The sequence below is a fragment of the Epargyreus clarus genome, unplaced genomic scaffold (assembly GCF_041222505.1).
Source record: "Epargyreus clarus isolate Ecla_fem2 unplaced genomic scaffold, WU_Ecla_fem_2.2 ptg000006l, whole genome shotgun sequence".
NCBI lineage: Eukaryota > Metazoa > Arthropoda > Insecta > Lepidoptera > Hesperiidae > Epargyreus > Epargyreus clarus.
This window is the reverse complement of record NW_027332214.1, coordinates 1876028-1892520: the sequence shown is the minus strand read 5'-3', so window position 1 is coordinate 1892520 and position 16493 is coordinate 1876028. Positions and strand designations below refer to the sequence as shown.

Genomic DNA, 16493 nt, shown 5'->3' with positions numbered 1-16493 from the left:
ATCAAACCCGGAACCATCAGCATGTTAGACGAGTATAGTGAACGCTTCGCCACGCGCCACCATAATGCTTTCTATTACTGTATAATTAAGAAAATGATAATTTATCAATAACACATCTTCCACCAGGATAGAGATTATATTTGAAGAGTGAGAGTTTTCCGATGGCCTCACTCGGAACTTTTATATATGGGATACCTTTAGAAATCTGCAATAGCGTGATTCAGAAAACGTCAGGTGGTAAAATAAAACTAACTATCTGACTATCTATTTAATCACAAATTTAATACCATTTTCAACATAAGTAGCAAATGCGTATACGGTACAAATAAGTGGTCACAACAGGATTACAAATCATTATCATTTGTAATCAACTAGACATAGATAATAGATATGCTCTTATCTGTAGTGGATCTGACTGTTGCTACCCTTGAAAATAGTCGAATAGTAAAACTACGCGTTATAACAACCTGGTTTTTGAATTTTGTATTGTAGCTACAGAAAAGTCTACCTTCAAATCTAAGCTAAAACTACTAATGCCATATTTTACCAAACCTCAGTATCAGACGACTATGCAATCCATTTGATGGTAAGTGGCTACTGCCGCCCATGGACATCTGTAATCAACCCCAGATAGGATTAAATATTCCAACCTGAAGTTGGCCACAGATGCGCCACTACCCCTGAGGACTAAGCCGGTACGCCTTAGAAAAGTATGTCTCACTTACCACACCCTTCAAAACGGAACACAGCAGCGCCTAACTCTGCTGTTATTAGGCAGAAATAGGTGTGGCGGTGGTGCCGCCGGAGTCGAACTACAAAGGGTTCTACCACCTTGAAAATAGTAGTATTAGATGTTCAAAAACGTAGAAATATATTTTTATTTAAGAGATTATCAAGATATCTAGTATGACAATGAAGGTAAGAGTACGAGACCCCTACATATACTTCTGCATATGTATACGAGTCCTGTTCACCCTCACTAATGAAATACCTTACCAACTCATTAACTCTGGAACTGTCCTGACATTTATTTAAATTCTCAGCCGTCTGACTCTGGAATACGATTTAATGATAGCTCTCAAGTGATTTAGTTTTAGATAAAGTTTTGGAATCAGGTGTAGGTATGTGGATATTAAATTTATTTTATTGTCAGGTGATTATCAAGTGAAGAAATATTTATTTTTAACTAAAACAACTACATTTTGTCATAATAATTAAATTTAGTGTCTGATTTATTTAGAATTAATATGAAATAGAAATGTCTTCTCGACTTTAGTGTATTTTTTTTTATATCAGAGGTTTAGAAAATTAATAAAAATGATTACAGCCAAATATTTTTTTAGACCGAGGGTCAAGTACACGCTCCTGCTTTCCCGTCTGAGGTGTGCAAAATATTAAATTGTACCAATTTAGGAAAAAGCTATGTAGAGCAGTAATGGCCTTGTGGTAACTATTTCGGCTTTATCCGAAGTTGATAAAATGGAGGTCGAAATCAAATATTGGAGGTCGCCTCCAATATTTTTGAAATAATGTGTAAATAACTTCCCAGAATTTGATCCTTTTAAGCGACATTATGAGATAGTGGAATAATATAGAGTGTGTATATTTTTTCAAAATGAACTCGTTCGATTCACGGGCTAAGGAAAAAGATATTTTAAAAAACTAATGATGCAGTTTTAGTTTTTATCAAAATCGGCCTCGTAACTCCTTTTAGCATTTTTCGCTAATCCTTAGTTTCGGATTTGGCCCTGAAGGTCTATTTGAAAAATTCACCCTGTATACAAGTTGCGAACTGAGACCATCGGAAAACGGCCACTCTTCAGATATAATAACTATGAATTATTATTTTTTTTACTTAAAGTGGGCCTTTTTTTCAGAGGAACTACAATTAATTAATTAATTATCTTTAAATACTCTTAATTAATACTTATTCCAAAGCTTTATGAGTGACCCGCATGGTGGAGCGGGCGCCACGCTGGTCTGACGCGCAAAGGGTTCCAGGTTCGATCCCGGTCAGATAGATATCTGAATGACAAATTTAGATATGTATTTCAGGCCTGGATGTTTGTGTAGTCGTCTTTGTGGGTATACATGTCACCCATGATACAGTAAATGCCCATGTGGGGATGTGAGTGAACAAACGTTTATTTATTCTTATAAGTTTTCTCAGAAAGGTGTATCAATGTATAGTCCACGCCAAACTGCTAGTCCGCTCTGAAGTTGTTACGAGCAGGTTTAGTCATACAATTTGCTACGGCGATGCGATTCATTTCTATATTCAGAGCGGTAAAACTGCTATTTTACGCGGGCTACCAATTGACACTTGTTCAGCGTGAAGTCATTAAACCTATTCATCCTGGGAGATTAGTTATACCTAAATATGTTAGCACGTCGTTATGTTCGTAAGCCATTACGGGGATCTCAAGGGACTGCTGCCTCCATTTGTACTTCCATTACAAACTTAATCGTTTAGCTACCAGACCTAAAGGCGTTGTCACAATGTGGTATTACATTTTTATGATATAGGAGTAGCAGATGAGCATGCAGTTCATCTGATGGTAAGTGGCTACTGCCGCCCATGGACATCTGTAATCAACCCCAGATAGGATTAAATACTCCTACCTGAGGTCGGCCACAGATGTGCCGCTACACCTGAGGGCAAAGCTGAAACGCCTCGGAAAAATATATCCCTTAGCACACCATTCAAACCAGAACATAGCAGCGCTTAACACTGCTGTTTTTAGGCAGAATTAGGTGTGGTAGTGGTACCGCCGGAATCGAACCACAAAGGGTTCTAGCAACTTTAAAAATTACATTTTAATATATAAGTAGTAATCGAGCATGCGGTCCATTTGATGGCATAAGTCATTACCTAAAGTTAGTAACAGATCGTAATACCAGAGCACTTAACTGTGCGGTTATAAAACAGAAAAAAGTGTTCTGGCCCCTTAAACTTGGATCGACCACAGATAGAAAATTTTATACTTAACTTCGATTACAGATAAATAATAATGCTGCTTGTTTAATACGGCTAACTTTGGATAAGGAACATAGGTAAGGCCTCTCCCTTACTTGTACCTTTCACCTATTCCTTACACATATATGAGGCCTCCAAAGTCCTTAAGTGTAATAACACATCTTGGATCGACCTCACGTAGTGCTTTCATATGAGGTCGATTACAAAAGAAAAAATAACACGTACAGTAGAAGTATAGTGTGTAAGCACCCTTACACCGGATCAGGCATAATCGGATAAATGAGAGATAACGCTCAGACACAAATTGAGTGTTGGGTTATTCGCCAAGATACTCTTAGACTTGGATAAATACCAAGTGAAAACTATTTAGTCCTTTATAATAGCTTGCATGAGAGAATTTAATCGAAAATTATGGCTTTTTATAGGTATGTTTCTTGCTCACACAAATTATAGAACCGTCTTTTATTACAATCTTTGTTGAATTAAGTTTATGCATTATTGTATAATTAATTTGCTTAATGAATTGAAATTTCTAACAATTAATGTGTTTATAACTAATTAATGGGTTTAGTAGTCAAGTATTAGCAGTGATAGCCTAGTGGTTAAGAAACTCGGAAGATCGAGGGGTCCGACGTTCAAATCCCAGGCACGCACCTCTGATTTTTCAAAGTTATGTGCGCATTAGAAATTAATTATCACTTGCTAAACGGTGAAGGAAAACATCGTGAGGAAACCTGCCTACCTGAGAGATTTATAAAAAAATCTCTAAGGTATGTAAGGCCAATACGCACTTGGCCAGTGCGGTGAACTATGGCCTAATCCTTCTCATTATGAGAGGAGACCCGTGCCCAGCAGTCGGACAGTAATAGATTGTTGATGAGTAGTCAAGTGTCAAATTTTGGAAATCAAATGCGAAAAACGTTTGCCGTGTCATCGTTGAGCGGTACTGTGTTTTGATTTAAAGATGGTAAGTTATGTTTCTTTAGGATATCAATGCATCTGTGGCCGACCTCAAGTACTTCTTACCTCAAGTAACTTCACCTCAAGTAACTCAAGTAACTTCATTATTATGGGTCTGATTTCTGTGTACATGAGCAGTAATTGCCACTACCCAATAGATTGCATGCGTACTTCTTTGCTATTTCTCTAATACTAAAAATACCTCAAACCATCAACCGTTAATCCACTCTTAGACTAAACTTGGTCACGCTCCTATAAATTTACCTTTCTTTAGAAGCCTTGAAGCCAGGCAAGACAAGCAGAATTAGACACAACTTGGCGTTATGCCACCAGTCACCGAATATAGATGTAAACTGCGTGCCAATAGTAACAATAGTAATGACGAATATAAATCGTAGTTGATGTAATGTTTACATGTATCGTATGCGTATCTATGGATGCACTCCACCTGATGGTAAGCCTCACTGTCACGCGTATTTGTGATCGACCTCATACAAGATTGGGGTTTTGTGTGAACAGTAATGACGAATATAAATCGTTGATGTAATGTTTACGTGCATTGTATGCGTATGAATGCACTCCACCTGATGGTAAAGCGTCACTGTCGTGCATATTTGCAATTGACCTCATACAAGATTGGAGTTTTGTGTGAAGTCTAATGACGAATATAAATCGTTGATGTAATGTTTACATGTATCGTATGCGTATCTATGGATGCACTCCACCTGATGGTAAGCGTCACTGTCACGCGTATTTGTGATCGACCTCACACAAGATTGGGGTTTTGTGTGAACAGTAATGACGAATATAAATCGTTGATGTAATGTTTACGTGTATTGTATGCGTATGAATGCAGCTCACGTGATGGTAAAGCGTCACTGTCGCGCACATTTGTAATCGACCTCATACAATATTACAGTTTTGTGTGAACAGTAATGACGAATATAAATCGTAGTTGATGCAATGTTTACATTTATCGGATGCGTTTATGTTGAATGCAGTCCACCTGATGGGTAGCGTCACTGTCGTGCATATTTGTAATCGACCTCATACAAGATTGGGGTTTTGTGTGGACAATAGTAATGACGAGTATAAATCGCAGTCGTCTCGGATAAGTATAGCATTGTTATAAGGCAGAAGTCTTAACCCTTTAAATCAGTTAAAAAAGACAGACCCTTAACACTGTTTCTATGAAACTAGAAGCAACTGAGATTGCAAAAGTCAGATATTATATGGTCACGTACACATGAATTGTATTGGACAGCTATTTACGGATGAATCCAAAACTTCGTTATCGATTATATATCGTAGACACCGAAATACTACAATAAATTCTGCTCACCCATAAAACAATAGTGATAAAATATGCCCGAAATGTTTACGTTACTAAGTATTAAGGTTTCCCCGAATATTTCTATCACAAATTGCATACATGTGTCCCCTAACAAATAAATTCGGTAACGCACACGAAACCCGCATATATTCCCGCTATCTAACTGCTCGTATCACCGGAAATGAAACCTTCCTTACGAAGCCTCGATAGGCGACGGTCGCTGTTTCTATGTACTTTAATTTGATACCATCGCGATATGGTATGTACCACCGAATCTTGTTTGAGATGTAATAAGTTTTGTTATAGAAAATTATGTATGTACCTAAGATTTCTCTGTAATGTTTCCAATGCTAGTAAAAATACTATGGTTGTCAATACTGACTCTTAATAGTTTTCTTAATATTCATGGAGATCTGTGCCCGGAAGGTGACAGTAGTTTTAATGTGATAGAACTCAATGTCATTCAATTAGGCGGTGGCGAAGTCGTGTCTGGTTTACAACAGCAAAGATATACATAAGAGAGATAACATAGAGGTAGAGTAGAGTAGTAGAGAGAGATAGCAAAGATACATAAGATATACATACATATACATAAGGCGTTTCAACTTGGTTGCAATGCATATACGTTTATAGGTACTACAATAACAAATATTAAAAATAAAAAAATATCTTGGTCGTTGATTACAAAATGTAATTGAACGACAATGAGATAAGCACATCACCACTTCAACTGTATAAAAAAATAACTTACTAATTGAAAAACTTATTTCAGCGAAAAGTTAATCAGAAAAAGTTACAGCAGCGTATATACTTTCAAGAGTAATTAACAAAGTTCATATTGATGTCAACTCTACAGGGTCTACGAGATGTGCTACGCTCGAGGCTCTGTTTGCTACGAGCTACGAACGTAGCATTAATTTACTGTAAATACTACGAGTGCTACGAATGCATTTTATGTAAATACTAAACGGCTTACAGCTCTGTGGCTTTACATTCTTAATGAAAAGCCAAATTAAATAATGCAGGATTTTCTGTGGATAAATGTGGACAGTTGTAGATCCTGTGGTGAGAGAGAGAATTATTAGTTACCACAGATATTTTTAAACATTTCTGATCAATTCATTATAAGGATTGTATTGCTAAGTAGATATTTATTACTGTTCCTTAAACTTTACATATGTTACGTAGTTTTATGCAAATTTACTAATAATTTCTTGCAGGTCAGAAGATGTAAGCTTCAAAATAGGATTAATGAACGGAAGACCGACTTTTTTTATATAGAACTCTAAACTCCACTAAAAGACAAACTTCCGTTATTTTAAGAATATTTTAACACATCAAACGTGAAACGTGAACTCAAAATGGAAACAACCACCCAAAAAAATCTGTAACCCATCAAATCGTTGTAGTAGGAATTCTCGAGTTATTTTTATGGAATGTCCATAAAGTATAAAATAATACGCTACAACGCTTATTTACATACAATACGTGTAAAATTTGCACACACATTGTATATCTGCGGCACAATAAAATCACAGCCGCAATGCGCGTATCCATTCAATTTAACATACGCGTTCGTACTCAAGGATTCAATTTATAAAGACTGCTTTTTAGGGTTCCGTACTCACGAGTGCTACTTATGTACGGTGCAACCGTGCATTTGCTGCAGTCAGCATTTCCCAAGCCGCGCACACGCCATTTATTAAAATATTATATTTTCAAATCAGTTCGCATCAATTAGCCAACAAGGACGCCGCGTACTCATTTAAATAAAGTAGTTTTAGCGCATCTCATTCATTACAATTAAGTATCGGTTTTGGAAAATATGGTCCTTAATTCATAATTCTGTATTTTATTTATCGCTAATAGTGTATGCAGAAGAAACCGTACAACTAGCGAATCCGTGGTCCCAACAAAGGGCGTATAGAGGAACACCGTGGGGTTTTAGCCGGTGGCATTTCCTCTCCGCTGTCCCGCGACAGAGAGGAAACCATGAAGGGTTTCCCCACGAAAAAAAAATCCGCTCTCAAAGTGTAAAAACGGAACACTAATACTAAGCCTATCCGTATGCTACAAGTTCCTAACTATTGGTCTGTAATAGATAGAAACTTATTTTTTTTTCAGAGTATGTATAATAGTGGCCGCTATAACACAAAATAAAAAATAAATTAAAGTTTGGCTGTACGGAACCCTCGGTGTACGAGTTGGTATCGCACTTGTCATACGCAAGGTTCATTTCTATATCCGCTATAACAACAAATAGTAAGAATTAAAGGCAGTCACTACTTACCATCAGGTGGACTGCATGCTCGCTTGCCACTCCAATCTTAGAAAAAAACTATAAATTGGACCACCAAAAGTTCATCGTAATTTATTTGCTACATCCCCTACCCATATGTAGTACTTGCTTTGCCCCGTGGTTTCACCCGCGTTAAAAAGAAATAACTCGGGTTAAGCCGCGGGGCACAGCTAGTTCTAAAATATAAGTTACTCCTTATTACATTAGCTATAAAAGTCCCGTCTAAATCGGTTCAGCCATTTCATAGATTAGCCAGAACAAACAGACAGACCAACAGAGATAAATAAAAAAAAATGTTATTTTGTTGTATGTACCGTACATATATTCATATGCATGTAGTAAAAAGCGGTTATTTTAATATTAAAAACAGATACTCCAATTTTATTTATATGTATAGATGTATAGATATAGCCACTACCTACGAATTAAATACGTTGCAATTTAGTCCGAAACTTAAGGAATGCATCTATGACCTGAAGTAGGACTTCTAACTGGCGAACTTTAAGGAATTGAAGAACTTTGAGGAACTGAAGAACTTTCAACGACCCATGTGGGGGGGGGAGCGGTCACTATACCAGTCTGTTGCGCAGAGGATCCAGGGTTTGATCCCCTGCCCGACAGTTATGTTAATGATGAATTTGGATTCTGTTTCTATGTGTGTTTATTTACTTCTCTATGTGTGTGTCCATGGCACCCACGACACAGAGAATCCTAGAGAGAGGGTGTGGGTGCAGAAAGCGTTTTTAGACAATATTCCACACTACACTTCTCTTAGTCGTTTTATGAAATTTTAATTATTTTCTAACACGAATATTTAATATAAAAGCTATCATGTTACCGACGTCCCAAATAATTTACTCATATTTGATGCCAAAATTACTTTTGATGGCCGCGAATTTATGGGTTTCGAAGCGGTCGTAAAATGATTTAGATGCGGTAACTCGGCCGAAACTTAGTTAAAGCTTTCAGTATAAAATGATATATTGAATTTGAATAGATCCAAAATTCTATTCAGTTTTATTGTTGTAAACGCGAGGTAACTAAAAGATATGGAATTAATTTTAGATTTAAATTTTTATTTATTTTGACTTAAAATGTTCGCAGATTGACGCGGATTCTATTTGAATAATTTCTCCCTATATTGATACCAGTATTACCTCTATGTATAACTATATGTAAATTGAATCTATGTACATATATGTAATATTGCACTGTTTCTAATAATGCTTTCCTGCGTACAATTATAAAATCTCAAAATTATTTTTCATTCCTTTGCTTGATGTAATTATTTACAAAAACATGTTCTTAGGTAAGTGAGTTTTACTGTTTCAGAAAAATATATCTGTTTAGTTGGTTAATATTTCATATACTTTACAAATATCGTATACCTCATATATACAAATATTACATAAGCATGTATTAAAAAAAATTAAAAAAAATACAACTGACTTCTATGTCACTACAAAGTAAAAAATAATTGAAATAAATGTTGGTTTAGTACATATTTCTGAAGTCGGCGCTCAATATATTTCGTTGGACAACGATGTAAATATCGTGTCTAATATGATACCGGCCGAATTGATAACCACCTCCTTTTTGAAGTCGGTTAAAACTAATTTAACCTTGCATGGTTATGTTTCAGTCTGATTAAAAATAAAACTCGAACAGGATATCAATTTACTGGAAGTGGCCACTTTATAATCTTAATGATAACGATCTTTGAATATCCTCTTCAAGATAACATACACATGTTATCATTAACGTAATCTCCAATTGAGTAATCTGTGTAATATCCATAACCGCACATTAAAGCACATCTAACAAACACATATTCGTGTATAGCACAAATCTATGTTGTATTAAATGTGTCTCTTTAAGCTTTAATTGAAACTTGAAACAAAAAAAAATCGGTTGTCTGTAAAGTCGGTTTACTGACGATAATTGAACGTGACAACGTCATATGAAAATACTGATGGAATGGTTGCATTTTTCAAAAGAAATTTGTAAAATAATAATTAATTAATTAATTAATTTTAAACTAATAATTTACTTAACACTATCAACATTTATCAATAGTATGACATAACCTATAAACTCAGTTTCTCAACTTTTGTGTCAATCTAACAATTAATCAATCAATCATAGTTTACGATAATGAAATATCAGTGTACAATTATTTACCTTTATTGTTGTAGTTGTTGTAAATGATAAATGACGAATCTAAGCACTCCATATTTTCACTACAGACACAGCTGACGATACTTTAACCACACGTGTGAACTTGTATTGTGACGCTTTCTTGTTTTTCCAACGCCAAGAACGTTCGAGAAAGACAAAGACAGAGACACAAGCATGCGCCGATTCAATGCGCCTAATTCTCTAGTGCTGCGCGCGCGGCAGACCGATCATAGTTGAGTGGGAGAGAGACGCAAGGCATTCGGCGGGCCTCTCTCTCGTTCGGTGACTCATCGTAACGTTACCGGGCGTTACACTTTTTCATAAGTGACTCCCAGCCGCAACCTAATTTAAGACGTTGTCACGTCAAAAGATCACAGAATCTTACGTCACAATAAGGCGGTATATGTTGAAGGCAACCTATTTTCCACTGATTCCTCATTACATATCTCAACTCAAAGTAAGTGATGAGACTTGTAATGAGGAATCAGTTCCTTAGGCCATCGTTCTACTCACTGGTCAAGATTGATAGTTTATTACGTTCACTTCACGCGCTCTTGAATTTTTTAAAGGTCTCTCAAACTTATATTTCCTCATTATGTTTCCTTGCACCGTTTAACAACAAGTAATAATTAATTCCCAAATGTTAAAGACTTTCATGGACCGTAGTCACCACAGCACCTCTGTACTTCTTCAATTACGTAATAAAAGCACCGTATAATATTTCGGCTGCGCGACGAAAATGCAACGTTTTCAAACTAATTTCGTTTAGGACAAACGGTAAATTACAGTTTTAAGGAATTACCATATTTTGCCGCAACTCGCGAAGTCGGGGCAGCGGTGTACGGGACAAGTTGCGGAAACTTTAATTTCCCGGAAAAGTACTGAAAATATGCAACAAAAGTTTTCGTTTAAAAATTGGTTATTTATGGTAAAGTTGCATTGGCTTTTCTTGGCTGCAACGTTTTGTCCCCGTGGGAATTTCTTCCGATATTTGCGTGGAGGATTCGACACAGTTCTCCAATACGGATCCGTTCGGGATATTCAAAGAACGTAGTCCTGATTGTAAGTGACCCCAGGTAATATAACATTCCTACCTAAGGTTTACCATGGATGAGTTGCTACCTGAGGACTAAGTTGGACCACCACCCTGTATGTCTCCCTTATCACACCCTTGAAATCGGAATACAGCAGCAACACTCTATAGTTAGGCACAAATAGCGGTGGTGGCGGTGATGCTTACGGAATCCAACCGCAAAAGGTTCTAATACTGTCATAAATATCTACAAAATTTTATATGGATTGAAACCAAATAAACTTTGTACATAATCAGGCGATCGGATCTCCTACTATAACTTTTGACATCTTTCATAACTAGCTTTGCGAAACTCATTAAAGATGCCACTGCTAGTAACGATCATATGAAGCACAGAAATTGTATAGAACTTTCTGGAACTTTGCGAAGCGTCAAATCCGATTTACAGCTAAAGACGAATAAAATCTCGTTATATATAAGTATTTGTACCCGAATGCGGAGTGTAATGTTTTCTTTTATATAATATTATTTTCATTAAAACTCTGTCTCTCGATCGAGGGATCCAAGGTTCGAATCTCTGATCTCTGATTTTTCAAAGTTATGTGCGTATCACAAATAAATTATCAACAGCTTTAACGGCGAAGGAAAACATCATGAGTAAAAACCCAAAACTGAGAGACCTTTAAAAATAGTTCTCAAAGTGAAGTCTACCAATACGCACTTGGTCAGCGCGGTGGACTATGGGCTAATCTTTCTCAGTCGGATAGGTGACCCGTGCCCAGCAGTGAGAGCAGTGAGACAGTAATGGGTTGAAGACGATTTTCATTAAAAACGGACTTTACATTAAACTTAAATAAGATACACAAATAATATAACAAAGAATTATTTTTCATTTAATTCATTAATTAAAAAGAATTATATAAAAACATAAAATATTCGGAAATATTAATAATTCGTCGATTATAAAGTTATTTCAATACTTCAATAGTTTGTTGTATACTTGACTAAGATTTATTCAAAATACATTATACTTTAACATTGATCTATCAAATATAGATAAGATATTATTATTTAGTTCCAATCTATTTTATCTTAAACCAGAAATTATAGCAATTCTTACGGCTGAGTTAGATATTAATCTGACTGAAACACTCGAACTAGATGCCATCCCTATAATACATATGAGAAGTTGCGCCTAGAACTTAATAGAACTCGGCATAAACTTAACGTCGAATTGAAGTTACAACCAGAGATGAAGTTATGAGGAAATTGTATCTTGTGGTATTTGCTACTTACTCATAAGTAATAATTAATTAATATTGTTTACTACACGAGTAGCAGACGAGCATGCAGTCCACCTGATGGTAAGTGGCTACTGCCGCCCATGGACATCTGTAATTAACCCCAGATAAGATTAGATTCCTACCTCAGGTCGTCTTTGAATTTTGATTAAACTTTCAAAAAAGATAAATATTCCATAACGAACCCAAATAGATATCACACCAAAATAGTGCGGAAGGAGCCGTAAACTCGTCCTACATATTAATTTACTTTTAAATAAAAATATTTAGTGATCTATTTGTTATTACTTATGAAATGAAATGAAATTTATTTATTGCAGGTATTAATGATTTATTTACTTCTTCTACGATGAAAGCAATTACTATTAGATGTCCATAAGCGGCAGTATCCACTTACTATCAGGTGGACTGCAAAGTCATTTATAACTTCTATATTATAAAAAAAACTAGCTGACCCGGCAAACGTTGTGTTGCCATATAAACAAAAAAATGTTAAGGGTGAACAACCCTTATCACTTAGAGGGATGAAAAATAGATGTTGGCCGATTCTCATACATACCGGATAAGCACAAAAAATTTCATCAAAATCGGTCAAGCCGTTTCGGAGGAGTATGGCAACGAAAACTGTGACACGAGAATTTTATATATTAGATATCAAAATTAACCATCGTATCAAAATGAAGTTAATAGACCAAAAATTACCACAAACTTCCGCGTATCAGTTACAATTTGCGTAACGAATTAAGCCGCTTACTGTAATTAAGTCCTGAAAAGGTTACGATAAAAGGTAACAAAGCCTAGTGCTACAAATGTCGAATGTTGAGAGTCCAAATTTCAAATTCAGGCAACTCTGATATACAGATATTTGCATATTACTTAAAAAAATCTTATATAAATTTAATGATGAAAATAATATTGTAAAGAAACTTTAATCACAGGCTCTTGTCTCAAATATTTAAATATTATATGTATTACAACTCATTTATGCGTTAACTGTATAGAAATGAATTGTAGACGTTATCCGTTTAATGTATAGAAAAATATTGTGAGAAATCTTATAAAAATTGTATGTAAAATTAAACACTCCGAAGTTCGCCGTTGTGAACCTTGGCCTAAAACTCTACTATGAGAGCAGAGCCATTCCCAGACAATAACAGGTTAATGATGATGACGAATAGTGACAGCCTAGTGACTAGAAACTCAGCCTATCAAGCTAGGGGTCCGAGGTTCGAATCCCAAGCACGCACTTACGATTTTTCAAAGTTCGTATTGAATTTTATATCTATCACTTGCTTAAACGAGTTTTTTAAAAGTTGGTATGTAAAGTCTACCAATACATTCTTAGTCGGCACGGTCTTTAGTCAAAAACCGCCCACTCTGAGAGAAGAACTATTCCCAGCAGTGGGACAGGCGTGGAGTGCTGACAACGACGATGACAATGAAAAACGTATGATCTAGTTAAACTAAAACCTCCCACTTAAAAAGGATACCTTTTTCCAACTGTGCGACAGTCGTGGGGTCATACCAACGATGATGATGATGATGAAAATTGGATGATCTACGCAGGATTATAAAGACGCATTGAAATAGGGCCAGTATGCATCGACCTAACTAATCGCGCTCACAATCTATACCTTGCTCGACTTTACACGGCTTCAGAAACCTTACATGACCGCATTATTTTTGGTTCGCCGACAATAATGTAGTCGCCAAGAATGATTACTTATAACGCTTATGAAAGCTCAAGGTTGTGACGTAATAAGGCTTAACAAGGGCTTAATTGTGACCTGGATTTTTAGATTGGTATGGTAAATGTTAACCTTAAGAGAAATATCGTAATATTTTATTCTTGTGTCATCAAATTACTTGTTTCTGACACAAATGTAAGTAAAATTTTGTTTATAGTAAAAGTTTTTACTAACCATCAAAATAGATTTGTTTTGAAACGTGTAAAACATTTTAAATCAAATCGAATTTTCACTAAAGTTTAAACAGCAAATAGTTATATTTTCTTCCAACAGAAACGTAAACTAGAGTAGACAACTAAAAATATTGTTAGAAAATTTATGATCGGTACGTAAATTTTTTCATAAAGTTTCATCTGAAATAAAAGTTCCGTACGTCGTAATTCACAAAAGTTGATAAAACAAACTTCGCTTATGTTACACGATGATAAATGTACTAAACATGTAAATATGCTTAAAACTTTTCTGATATCTCGGTTATATCAGAATCCGCGATGATTATATACCAAAGTTTGTAAAATTAAAATTAAAAAGTGCAACTAAGAAGAGAAGAATAAAAAACTTACTCAGCTTCGTTGTTCTCGAAGACGATGAAGCCTTGCGCGGCTTCGTACTGAGCACCACTCTTCGCAGTACCGTCTTCGGTCCAGAACGGGACCCGCACCTTCCCACGAGCACCAGCAGTCCTCACCACCCTCAGTTCGTAAGTCCCCACCGACTCCGTCAACTCGAAGTCTCTTTGCGGAAAGGAGAACACACCAGAATGATCATCATCTAAAATCACTACCGTAGCTGTCGACGGCGAAGCTATAACAGCTCCTTTCGGAGAACTTAAACGCACGTAAAAATGCTCATCTTCCTCAAACACTTCGTCATCTATTACTTCGACGCGGAATGTCTTCTCTGTCTCGCCTTGAGCGAATACCAGCGAGCCTTGAATTGGTACATAGTCAGATCCAGCTTCTGCTGTGCCGTTCTCGGTTGCATACTGGACGGTTACCTCGCCATTAAGATCTCCAGCTCTGATCACTCTTACTTCAAATGACCCACAATTTTCCATGACTGTATAATGCTCTGGATCAAACTTTACGTGTGGACCTTTTGGCTCCATGACACTACCTGTTTCACGCTGCTGTAATTCAGCTTTAACTTCGCTTAAATCACTCTGAGCTCGTTCTGATATTTTACGAGAGAAATCTCCTCCTCCAGTCATTTTTCGCGTTGCAGCTACTCTATAAAATGCTCTTGACTTAGGACCACGTGCCATCAAAGTTTCTAGCGCCATACGTTCTACTGTTTCCAAATCTTCATCGGGGTGTTGTCGCCTTAAGTCACGGAGGACTGCAACGTATTCTTTTCGGGATTTCTCTAACTCTCGACCTTCTTCATCATCTGAAGCGAAGTCATCACCAGGTTTTAGCGCCATTTCAACAGATCCATCTCCTTCTACTTCCACGATCACTCCTCGCTCGTTAACTCTGTAGCCTTTTTTCAAATACTTGTAAACAAGTAGTCGTCTATCAGCTATATAAGCTGTAATGACAGTCGCTGGGAAGAATAAGAATGTAATAGCGCCTTCCCATACTTCAACTTCCCTCGGAGAAATCACGGCAAGGATTAGGTAGAGCCAGACATAAGCGAAGACAGACCATGTTGCAGTTACTATAAATACACGAAGATGTTTGATTTTACGTACCTCTCCATCGGGTATTACTGCAACACAGATAGCAATTATAACAAATAAATTATATGCAGCCGACCCCACAATGGTACCGGGTCCCAAATCTCCAGCTTCGAAATTTTTCCCTGCTATTTCTATTACTGATAATAATATTTCGGGTGCACTGGATCCCAGAGCCATTAATGTTAAATTAGCAACCGTTTCATTCCACACTCGGACGACGATGATCTGATCGCTGCCATTTCGTCGCACACGCACCTCCTTCTCTCTGGATGTAATGACTTCGATTGCTGCCATAAATCTATCGGAGACGATGGAAACTCCTATGAAGAGGTACAGGAGAGCGAAGAAGTATGCGAGCCCGCGGATGGTGATGTCGAGGGTCGGGACATCCTCGAGGGGTCTCCACGCGGGGAGGACCAACCCATCGCTGCACTGGAGCACGTGGTGGGCGGTGGTGTTGCGCTCGGCGAGGCGCGCGGACGGCAGCTCGGCGCGCGCCACCACGCAGCAAGCCGCGAGCGCGACGAGCGCGGGCCGCATGCCCTTTACCTGTCGCGATCCATGAGCGCGACCGGCGCTGCCAAAGGCCGGCGCCCGACTGAGCGTCGAGACGCGCCCCGCCCCGCGCTCTCTTAAGGCTTTTAAAAGTCGCCGCAAGTCCGTACGTCCTCGCACGTACCTCTGATGGAGTTTTATTAGCGTCATGGGCCGTAAAGTTGGGCGGTTGAGGAAAAAAGTTATTAGCCGCGTACGTCCTGGCTCAGTTATTAAAGTTAGTTTAGAGTTGGGCAAACGATACGGAATTTGGCGCAGCGTTATTGCCGCGCTATCTCGCTCCGGGATGTTGCTAAAAGTTTGCAGATGTAACCACATTTGCTCCTTTCGGTTACGTCAAAACAGTTTGCGTTTTTGTATTGTTTTAGGGTCAAAGTCAACCCTTTTTTGTTTGTATTACAAACACGCAATTGAGCCATAGATCACTT

The 16493-nt window shown here is 37.3% G+C and overlaps 1 protein-coding gene across 1 annotated transcript in view; it reads right to left on the bottom strand.

The window, feature by feature from the left end:
- Positions 1–16241, bottom strand: part of Calx (sodium/calcium exchanger 3) — a 129370-nt gene extending 113129 nt beyond the window's left edge. Inside the window, exon 1 of the mRNA XM_073073602.1 lies at positions 14393–16241. Coding sequence (XP_072929703.1) covers positions 14393–16215 — 1823 coding nt within the window. The 5' untranslated portion in view covers positions 16216–16241. The remainder of the gene's footprint in view (positions 1–14392) is intronic.
- Between the last annotated feature and the right edge of the window lie 252 nt (positions 16242–16493).